At 28.4% G+C, this 12,142-nt stretch overlaps 1 protein-coding gene across 1 annotated transcript in view; it reads left to right on the top strand.

Moving 5' to 3' along the window:
• LOC111674830 overlaps window positions 1-11,929 on the top strand; it is a 151,176-nt gene extending 139,247 nt beyond the window's left edge. Inside the window, exons 8-9 of the mRNA XM_046949680.1 lie at window positions 2,701-3,022; window positions 10,917-11,929. Of these exons, the coding sequence (XP_046805636.1) occupies window positions 2,701-3,022; window positions 10,917-11,068 (474 nt within the window). The 3' untranslated portion in view covers window positions 11,069-11,929. The remainder of the gene's footprint in view (window positions 1-2,700; window positions 3,023-10,916) is intronic.
• Window positions 11,930-12,142: the final 213 nt, after the last annotated feature.

Raw genomic sequence — 12,142 nt, 5'->3', positions numbered from 1 at the left:
CAAGTGTGTACATAATCATACTAACTATAAAAGTATATATGCTAAAAAATGAAGTTTTTTATGTATGTGTTTGTGGTGATGTTTGTAACATAAAAAATTGTCCTATACCAATCATAAAGTACACTAGTTGGCTTAGAATCTTTTTATTTCACACTAATGGAGTCTTCTTTGACCCTAACATTCATAAAAAGTTTCCATTAGAAAATTACTTAAACGTCCATAATTAATGTACTAACACCAGTATCATTTCCGAATAAACTTTCTTACTTATATATTCAACTTATATTTACAACAAACTATTCAAGAGCCTTACAAAAAGTATACATCAATTTGAAATGCTTTCAAATTCAATTTCAATGAACAATTTCCGACATAAACTATTGGAAATTACTAATAATTTATCTTATGAGCAAGCATAATATTTATACGTTTTGTTTTTACTCGTAACTGAAAAAAATAGCTTTAAATTTATTTATACCATTTTTTTAAGCTAAAGTCTCAGCTGAGAAATCTTAATCAATGTGCATGTTTTACAATTGCAAAAAATACACATTTTGATTAAACAAACAAATATTTTTTTGTAATCAGTCTGAAACAGATATTAAATCCTTCTATAAACAATACAAAGGAAAATAACTTTAGATATGAGTTATAAGAATATAAAAAAGAACACAATATTGTTATGAAGTTAACAAATCCTTTTTGTATTTGTTTTTTTGTCTTTATTCTTGAAACAACATTCCGTTCTTATCAGTAGTTTGTGAGGCCATAAGAAATAACTTTATAGTTCAGAAGACTATTATATACTCGAAATGTATGAGTAGTAGGAATAAATCTTAAACTGAAATAATAAAAACACATTCCTTAGTTTCTTCACTAAGGAACATGTACCTATTTACAAAAGATTATAGAAGAATACGAGAATATGAAGGAAAGTAAGAAAAAATGTAATTTAATATTGTTTAAGTCACTCGTACTAGTGATAAAGCGGAAAAATTCAAAGACGCCATTTTGAAGGCCTTTTAAAAGATACATTACTCTACCATGAATGGTTTTTCAATCGTTTCTATAAATATAAAGTCCCCCCTTTTTTAAAATTCCTCATAAAAATTTCAGACAAATATTACGCATAAAAAGTCAATAGCGTTTATATTAGCCCTCTACTTTGTGTAACCTCCGGTAGGTTAGTGCTTTGTATTACAGTCTCGTAGTCCAGACTTCAGGGTATGATCCCCATTTCAGGTACTGTAGCCTTTATAAAAGATAACTAACTGATAATACAAGGCCTTTAAAAATTATTATCAAGTGTATTTTTTACCGCTATGCTGATATATAAGATCATATACAAGCATTTTTATACGTTCACAGTTAAACTTAAAATTTAAATTTAGCAATAATTTTAAATCTCCAGTATTTTGAGTTTGTAAACAATTTTCTGAAATATTGTTCCAAAAATTATGAAAATGTTGTATAAAAATATTTTTATCACTCACTCAATGGTCTATTGTTTTTATTTATTTTTTTATGCAAAATAAAAATAATATTGCATCCATACGCAGGGATTTAAAATTATAGCAAATGTAAGAAAAATATACAAAAAAGGAGGAAAATTAATACATTTAATCAAGCGTCTTCTAAAAATGTAATATTTAGGGAGCGGTACAGCTAAGATAGGTACATATATCTTTAAAAGACACTTAGTTTGGAAAAAAATAAAGGTAAACAAAAATTCTGCAAATTGCACTAATACCAATTTTAGTAAGATTTATGTCGACACATTTTTACGTAAAATTCTCTATTCGAAAGAAGAGACGTAAAGAACAATAAGAAGCATTTAACAATATTTTTTACTTAAGAACTTCTAATATCCTTTTTATATCTCATTTCTCACATACCGACATGTTTTTTTATTTTTTATTTTTGGTCTTCTTCAAAAAATTTGATGGTATATTGATTTTGTCATTCCGTTCGTAACATAAACTGTCTAGATTTTATTCAAAACCTACTAACCATTTTAGACCGTCCATATATTTACCTAATTAAGGCAAGATAGGAGTCATACGAGAGAACCTAGAGAGCTGAATTTTATTTATAAATATTTATTTATTCTGCCAATGTTTGTTTGGAATTAAAAATTAGCATTAATTGTGAGGATTTTTTTTACAACTGTGTACTATGTACCTACAAATTATACAGTGATTCAAATGTAAGGCCTCCTGGAAAAATTGAACGTTTGCAAATGCCTTAATTACAAAATTTGATATATACTAGTTTTACAGACTCTCTCTAAAAATTGTTTTAAGAATAAGTGCTCATTACAAAAATCTGTTAAACGTCATTAAAAAACGTTGGTATTAAAACCAAATTAGAAAAAAGAGTATTGATATTAAGAAACTAATTACTCAAATAAATTATATAGACCTGTCTTTAGCTAATATCAATATATTTATTCACTATCATCAAACAAATAATTAATGGCACAGGTTTTGATGGTGGGTATATATGATTCGTCATTGACTTATATAACACTCTTAGTTGCTCTATTTCATCTTTTACAAAACCAATAAGAACATTAATCAAATACAGCACACAAATTCATATACAACACTAACACTGATATAAGTATTTTTCCTCATATTGCAATGAATACTCTTTTATATTTCTATTTTTCTTTTTTTGTCTTTATCGTTTATATTGCAGGTATCTTCGGAAGAAACACAATACATTAGAACAGTTGACAATTTAATTGCGTCGAGACTGAGTCTTAAAGTGCAATTGCAGGCTATACATTTTGCTGTTGCTGCCGTCACCATTGGCAATGGTAATTCACACATGATAAATGCTTTAAATAGTGGTAGTGTGGGTTCAACTTCCACTTCTTATAGTGGTTCTGCTGGTAGCGGAGGTTCAGCCTCAGGAGGTGCTTTACTATTACGTTGTACAGCACAAATTGATGATTTGTATCAGGAATATAAAGAAATTGAATTAGGAACACCACAAAAAGATCCTGTACCAGCTAGAGGTAAGTGTGTAAACTATTTATTATTTACTTACTTTTAGAAATTATCGTAACATGAAGTTTAATATACTAAGTACACTGTTTATAAAAATTACTTACATAGGTTTGTAGGTAGAAATTGATATTACATTAAAAAAAAAGAAAAAAACATAAGCGACGCAGAAATTACAGTAATCTTAAACTTTGGATCTTGATACAATACGAAATTTTAAAATGTTCTAGCCATGTATGAAAATATAGAGGTCAAAAGGAAAGAGCTATAGGGTGTGCATAGTTATTGTTTATTGATAAGGTGCAAACGCGATAAAGTTATTTTTAAGAACCCAGAAATTACACTGTGATGTATGGCGGACATCAGACCCCATTAAAAAGGACTCTAAGGACATCACGAATACCACAAATGGGTGTGTTCTTGAAGAAAGACGTATGGGTATCGGGAACAAGTTCCTTAATTTCAAAGGAACACATTCCATTGTAGTATCGATAGAACAGTGAAATTCACCCCACATTGCGACGGTGCTCCAGTGAATCAATACCTACTGTCACCGATAAGTACCTTCGCCCTTTCTTGTACGCGGTCAAGTAGCTCCAAATTAGACTTCAAGAGAGTGTTGTATTCCATTTTCGGCCGGATATAAGTGTTGTAAATAGTAAGAAGATCAGATGGAATAAAGTATGTCTTACAGCGTTTCGATACTTGAAAAATGTGTTTAATCCAGCGGACAAAATATACTAATCGGCTTAGAATCATTTTTTGTATCGATCAAGCTATTTGTACGGTTTACTAGGTAAATGGTCATGTTAATAAAGCAAATAAAGCAAAATGTTAAAAATTCAATAGGACGAAGTCAATGGAAAAAGTTTAAATCAGTATATTGTTGTACTGGCTATATTTGAAATCATTAACCCAATGCAACAGAACCCCTTCCTCTTTCAGCATATACTAGTATCTCAACAAAAGCACAAGTAGTTTTTTCAGTTTTTTATAAGCACTCTCATATGACCCTAGCGACAAAGATCGGTCTATATTAACAAAAAAAAAATAGCATAAGATACTTATTAAATATATAATGAAAAGTCTAAAAAATAAATTTGGATTCTAAATGATAAATAAAAAGGCTAAATTTATCCTTAAATGATGGATAAAAATAAATGTATAGTGATGCAATTCAATACAAACAAATTAAATATGATCCAAAGATCACTTTCAGAAAATTACTATAACACTTAAAACTGGTCAAAAACGATATTTATTGGACCATTCATCTCTATAACAAAAATATATGCAGATCAGTTCATAATTTATCCTATTTATTAATTCTTTAAAGGATTGGTTATAATTAAAATATATAAATATATAATTCATTAATTTAAATTCATTTTAATTTTACGGAACATAATTAGATAAAAAAACTGAAATATTTACGAAAAACTAAAGTGAAAATGTACTTCTTTTCTGTATTACGAGAAAATTATCAAATTTGTACAAACCAAGTAATTGAAATTCAATATAAAGTCATGCATTTACCATTGAAAAACTGCATATGGTATTTTATTCTATTTATTTATGTTGATTTAAGTCGTAATTCCTTTATTTGTTTCTTCTAAAATCTAAGAAGAAAATAAAGAGAAATATTTGTTTATATTTAAATGTAAAACTATGAAAACAGTATTCATTTGTATACGTGTGTTTGTTTTCTTTCCTTCTCTACACCTTTAAGCCATAAATGACAAATGTTGTATATTTAATCCTTTGAGTAATTTGTAACACATCATACTCACACTTACAAAGTATTCAGGATTCAGGGATAAAGTGTAAATAAATTGTATGCATGTGTATATGTTTGCAGTACAGGTGTTTGTAGACAATATGTAAATGTGAAACAATTTTTAGTTTGTTCATTTAATTAATGTTATTTTGTTTACATTAGAAAATAGCCTTAGACAATTTTTAGAGAAACATGGTAAATGGGTTACTCCATAAAAAGTTTAGCTAAAGAAGTTTTAAAATCAGTCAGTCGTGTTAATATTATTAGTTTTATTTTTTTAGATATTTTGTTAATAATTTAAAAAGTTTAATATTGCATTGTTTTATTTTTTAATTATTTGTGTATGGCTAATTAAATAAGATTGAAGCTGTTATTTAAGATTGTTAATATTATTTTAGAAGCATATATAGGCTTGAATAATTTAAAATTTCATTCAAAATTATTCCATTACAATACATTGTATTTTTTTAAATGTAATAATTATATTTTTTGTTTAAAGCCCCATATGTAAGTAATTGTTAAAGTTTATTGCAACAATGACTAAATAAATATTCATGTTTAAATTTTTAATATTATATTCATTTACTGTTGCTGTAACTTAAAATCAATAGTTTTCGAATAGTATTTTAAAAATGTCTTTAAACTGCATTCTTAATATACATAAATTAAAATCAAATTTAATTAAATGCAACAAAATTTATATCGTTTGGTTTTATTTAAAGTGCAAATTAAAAACAAGAGCTACATAAGATAAATATTTTTTTTAAAAAGACATTAAAGTATAAATTTATCGACAAATATAAATTTTTATATGACACCAAGAGATTTGTATATTTTATGGAAAAAAATTATGTTTAAATTAAAACATGTTTAATTAATTTTAATCTGAATGAAAAGGATTATTTTTTGGCATAGTAGAAAGGAGTGTGTTTATGTATATTTTGTTTCACCTTAAATTGCTATTTCTTTAATTTGCATTTGCAATCTCAATTAGATACTTATTAAATTAATTAAAAAAAGTTTCCTTTTAAAAATCAAAAATATCGAAACTAGTTTTTTCTCTTGGCTCAACTTCTAATAGTGAAATTATGTTGAATTTTTTCATCAAAAATTTTTAGAGTAAAGGCCCTTCATCCAATTTTGGTAACAAATAGTGGACCGGAGCTAACTAACTAATTTTCCTACAAATAAACTGGTATAACGTTTATTACTCGAATGAAATATTTTAGTTCCCCTGAATAATACAAAACAGTACAATAATCTTGGAATAATTTAGTAAAACAATATTATTTACAGATCATTACTAGAACACTTATAAGTAATGCAAATGTATATAGTAGTCATTGAAAAGTAAATTGCTGATTAACTACAAGTAGGATTTTGGTGGTTTCAACCCTTGAATTTAATTGCAGTAATTCAAATATTGCAATGGTGGTAAAAATTTTCATAAATTATATGCTGAATGAAAATCTAAAGACAAAGACACTTTTAAAAAATAAATGCCTTCTTTGTTTTACTAAAACTAATTGTTTAAGTAAACATACATTTTACTTAGTTGTTATTTTTTGGTATTGTTGTTAAAAAAGTGTTTATTTTAGATTGTTATATTTTTTAAGCTATTGAATTCTGTTTTTTCCTCTTTTATATCTTTACTAAATACACAAATGTATTTGTTTTCAAATTAACATACATACCTATATCTATAAATATTCATTATTGTACCCTACACTACTATGGTGGAGAAACTTGCTCATAACAATAGCCGTCCGTCAGTCTATGCATTGATAGCTTTTTCAATCAGAATTTTTAAATTAATTAAATATTTTTTCACAATCTGCTTTAAGTACGCAACCTATTAATTATTTTACTAAGAACTAGATCCAAATTAAGCTAAGTTGCTTTATCGTAAAGAATAAACAAGTAAGAGTGTTATATTCGGCCATGCCGAATCTTATATACCCACCATCAAATCATTCATGTTTATGTAGAATTTTACTGATGTACTCACATTCTCTTAGCGATTCAGCTATTTTCTGAAGGGGGCATTATAATAGGGATAGGAGAAAACGTGAAGCGATATTCTTACTTTCAATAAGGATCGATCCTTATAAAATTTGATAGGGAGATTTTGGCTCGCAAGAAACTTGTGTATGTAGAATTTTGTAGTAATGACCGTTGAATTCGTTGCCTAAAGGGCACCTTATTAGGGGGTTAGATAATAATGGACTCATCCTCATAAAATTTAAGAAAATGATTTTAGTTCCCATAAAACTTTTATATGTCGAATATTATTGTTATATATATGCTTTTTAAGGTAGATATGAGCATTAAAGTCGTTTTCTGCAAGGGACCTTATAGGTGGGATAGGGTCAATTATGGATACGGTCAATTATCGTTATAAAATTCTACAAAGAGATTTATGAGACCATAAAACATGTTTGTGCCGAATTTCACCGCTATTGATGCTTCTCTTAGCCAGTTATGAGCGACAAAGTCATTTTCTAAAGGGGACTTTATATGGGGGGTAGGGTCAATTATGAACCAATCCTTATAAAATTCTACGAAAAGATTTATGTCCTCATAAAACATGTTTGTGCCGAATTTCACTGCTATTGATGCTTCTCTTAGCCATTTATGGGCGATAAAATCATTTTCTGAAGGGGAATTTATATGGGGGGTAGGGTCAATTATGGACCGATTCTTATAAAATTCTACGAAGAGATTTATGTCACCATAAAACATGGTTGTGCCGCATTACACCGATATTGATGCTTCTGTTAGTCAGTTGTGAGCGATAAAGTCATTTTCTGAAGGGTACTTTGTATGGGGGGTAGGGTCAGTTATGGACCGATCCTTATGAAATTCTACGAGAAGATTTATGTCGCAATAGAACATGTTTGTGCCGAATTTCACTGCTATTGATGCTTCTCTTAACCAGTTATGGGCGATAAAGTCATTTTCTGAAAGGGACTTTATGTGGGGGGTAGGGTCAATTATTGACCGATCCTTATAAAATTCTACGAAGTGATTTATGTTCCCCTAAAACATGTTTGTGCCGAATTTCACTGCTATTGATGCTTCTCTTAGCCAGTTATGGGCGATAAAGTCATTTTCAGAAGGGGACTTTATATGGGGGGTAGGGTCAATTATGGACCGATCCTTATAAAATTCTACGAAGAGATTTATATTCCCGTAAAACATGTTTGTGCCGAATTTCACTGCTATTGATGCTTCTCTTAGCCAGTTATGGGTGATAAAGTCATTTTCTGAAGGGTCTTTATATGGGGGGTAGGGTCAATTATGGACCGATCCTTATAAAATTCTACGAAGAGATTTATGTCACCATAAAACATATTTGTGCCGAATTACACCGCTATTGATGCTTCTGTTAGTCAGTTGTGGGCGATAAAGTCATTTTCTGAAGGGTACGTTGTATGGGGGGTAGGGTCAATTATGGACCGATCCTTATGAAATTCTATAGAAAGATTTATGTCGCTATAAAACATGTTTGTGCCGAATTTCACTGCTATTGATGCTTCTCTTAGCCAGTTAGTCGTTTTCTGAAAGGGACCTTATAGGTGGGATAGGGTCAATTATGGATATGGTCAATTATCCTTATAAAATTCCTCAAAGAGATTTATGAGACCATAAAACATGTTTGTGCCGAATTTCACCGCTATTGATCCTTCTCTTAGCCAGTTATGAGCGACAGAGTCATTTTCTGAAGGGAACTTTATATGGGGGGTAGGGTCAATTATGAACCGATCCTTATAAAATTGTACGAAAAGATTTATGTCCCCATAAAACATGTTTGTGTCGAATTTCACTGCTATTGATGCTTCTCTTAGCCAGTTATTGGCGATAAAGTCATTTTCTGAAAGGGACTTTATATGGGGGGTAGGGTCAATTATGGACCGATCCTTATAAAATTCTACGAAGAGATTTATGTCACCATAAAACATGTTTGTGCCGAATTACACCGCTATTGATGCTTCTGTTAGTCAGTTGTGATCGATAAAGTCATTTTCTGAAGGGTACTTTGCATGGGGGATAGGGTCAATTATGGACCGATCCTTATGAAATTCTATGAAAAGATTTATGTCCCCATAAAACATGTTTGTGCCGAAGTACAGCGCTATTGATGCTTTTGTTAGTCAGTTATTGGCGATAATGTCATTTTCTAAAGGGGGCCTTATATAGGGGCTAGGCGAAATCGTGGACCGATATTGCCCATTTTCAATACCAAACAAACTGTATCAACTATAAGTTTCTGTGCAAAATTTCAGCTCGCGCTACTTCCGTTTGGACTCTATCGTGTTTTCAACAGACAGACGGACGGACGGACATGGCTAGATCGTCTTAGAATCTAATAAGGACCCAGAATATATATACTTTTATGGGTCTTAGACGAATATTTCAATGCGTTACAAACGGAATGATAAAAACAATATAGCCCCCATCTTTTTTGATGGTGGGTATAAAAATAATAGTCGGTTTCGCCCTACTATTATTTGTTTTTTTTAGAAAATAAACAAACAGAAAAACAACAATACAAAGATACATAAATTTTCACTTACAAAATAAAAGAAAGCAAAACAAATTTGGAACACTCGTTGGCAGAGAATAGAAATGACAGTTTTTGGTCAACACCACTAGAACCTATGGAGTTTGTTGTTTTCATCTGGTTTTGTTGTACCTTTTGTTATTTATGTAGTTGTTTTTTACTGTTTCCTTTTTGTATGAAAATATACATAAAATCATGCTTTAGGTTCTTAACAGGGATGCCTGTCATCATTGGCACCCTTGGTGGTCATGTCATCGTCTCTGGGTTCATCTTTTAGTTTTGTTACGTCTGTTTGTTACCTACCCAACGGCCATATGGAATGTTTATTGTACATTTCATTCTTGTGTTTTCCATTGTGTTGTAGAATCCTTTTTTTACTATACATACATTCAAAACATATTTGTTTCGCTTTCTTTTTTATTTTAAAATTTTTCAGCTTTATTTCTAATTCAGAACTGGATTGGAAAAAAATATAGAAATATAAATATTTTTTTTATTTAATCACTAAGGATTACTAAGCAGAAACAATAGTACCATAAACAGTTTCTTGTTACAATATTGTTTAAAGTGTTTTTCTAAACTAGGCGTATACATAATTTTTGAATTATATGTATATCATTAACATGTATACGTACAGGTGTCGATAATTACAGCAGTGCAATTTCCAATGTAAAACTCTTCACTTGAAATGAAAAATTGTAATGGAGTTTTTTTTTTTTTTTTTTTGATTTTATATGATCACAATTTTTGTTCTTTATAACAAGAGCTACAAATTTCGATCACCACTGATACAAATTTTTATTTAAAAAAATGTTTTGGTATAAAAAAAGTATTCTTAGCTCTTCAATATATTATTTTAAATTAGATAATTTTTATTTAAATTACACAACTCCCAATTTCGTTAAACAACCTCAACTTAGACATTTCATAACGTTTATTCATCAGATTATTATTTTTTCAATATATTTTTATGTTCGTATATTTTTTGCTTAACTGCATTTTTCTAACTGTTTATGTATATATTTGTGTGTATTTAAAGTTCAAAGTTTAAATAGAAAACTTATACCCTTATGCAATACACTATTGGACTATTGTCTGTTACTAATGTTTTTTAGTCCCTAAACTTGTTTTTTATTTCGATTTATATCTCTATTTGTAGATAAAAAATATTTTTTAATTCTTGTCTGTGGATAGCAATAATATTATTCTTCCCTCTATTGTGTTACCTGTATATGCATTTGAGTTTAGCTAAAGTTGTTCAAACATGTTGTTAAAAGTTACTCCTTTATAGGGAACGTATGCCAGTTGAAAGATCCGTAAATGCAGTAGTCGCATTATGAAAAATCAATTATTATATTAGTAAATGGTATCCTTCATATAAATAGTTTTATATTCTGACTACTAAAACAAATCTCAATTTAAAACTTAAATTTTTTGTTTTCTGCCACAAACTATTGTGGTCAAAATTTTTTTGACCAACTGCAAATAATTTTTTTTTTTTTGAATAAGCAACACGAATCAACAGTTATGATAAAGTTTCTCACAATATTTCATTTCATTTTAGTGACATCATCTGGCGGTGGATTTAGAGGATTTCTGGAGACATATTTTGGTCCTAGCTCTGGGGCGGAAAAATTTAATTTCAAGCATCTTAAATTGCTTTTAACAACCAGCAGTATATTAATAATATTTTTTACATTTTATCAATCTAGATAGTTTATTAAATGAGTAAGAGTATTAAAATCACTTGAATATTATAACGTGTAAAATAATAAAATTAAATGAAATAATACATTTATACCCATAAAATAATAACATTAATTATAAAAACAAATTAAAAATAATACAATTATAAAAGGCTTAAAAAGTTTTATTTTTAATAAAACATAAAATAATTATTTTATAATATTGAAATAATTAAAAAGAAAAAAAATGATTTTGTTATTAAAAACTTGTTAAAAAATTTAATTTACATACATAAAGTAGAATTATGCACAAAACCACACACTAAGACACAAACAGATACACACACACACGCGCCTGCATAAACAAAATAATGCAAAGCTTATTTAGTTAATAATATACATTTAGTATGTAATTAATTTATATAATTAAATAAATAGTTGCAATAATAAACATTGCGATAAAAGGAAAACAACTACTCTTTCAAGTGTATTGAAATCTATTGAAAAAATTAATAAAAAATACAGCATTAACAAATTAAAATAAACAAAAAACATCAATGTAATAGTAATATCTCATGTATTTATGTATGTGTTGCGATGACATTTTGTTTTTCATTGCATTTTATCATACAAACCCTACAGGCATAATCAAAAAAAAATATAAGTCCAAAACATTATGACAAATAAAAAAATTTTTTTTTTTACTTGTTATTGTAAATAATTATTTAAAACACAAAACTAAGTAATCACACATATTTACTTTATAGACATGCATGCATACATACTTTACTTTGTAATAATTAAATATCTATTATCGAATAACTGAAATATTCATAAAATTAAATAAAAAACGAATGAAAAATTATAAAATAAATGTATAACCCAGTAAATATTTTTCTACTTGTTTTATGTCAATAGTTAAAGAAGTTGGTAAGTTCTGTTGAAACAATTTTAAGAATTTTTTATATATACAGCAGTGTTGTTGCATTGATAAAATAGTAGAGAACAAAAATGAATTTTAAATAAAGCTATACTACTATTAACGAAGGAGTATATGCTAACTGTTGTTGTTGACTTACGTCGTACAGTGAATCAATTAAGTTTT

The sequence above is a fragment of the Lucilia cuprina genome, chromosome 4, assembly GCF_022045245.1.
Source record: "Lucilia cuprina isolate Lc7/37 chromosome 4, ASM2204524v1, whole genome shotgun sequence".
NCBI lineage: Eukaryota > Metazoa > Arthropoda > Insecta > Diptera > Calliphoridae > Lucilia > Lucilia cuprina.
The sequence above is the reverse complement of the archived record's forward strand: the minus strand, read 5'-3'. Positions and strand labels throughout refer to the sequence as shown.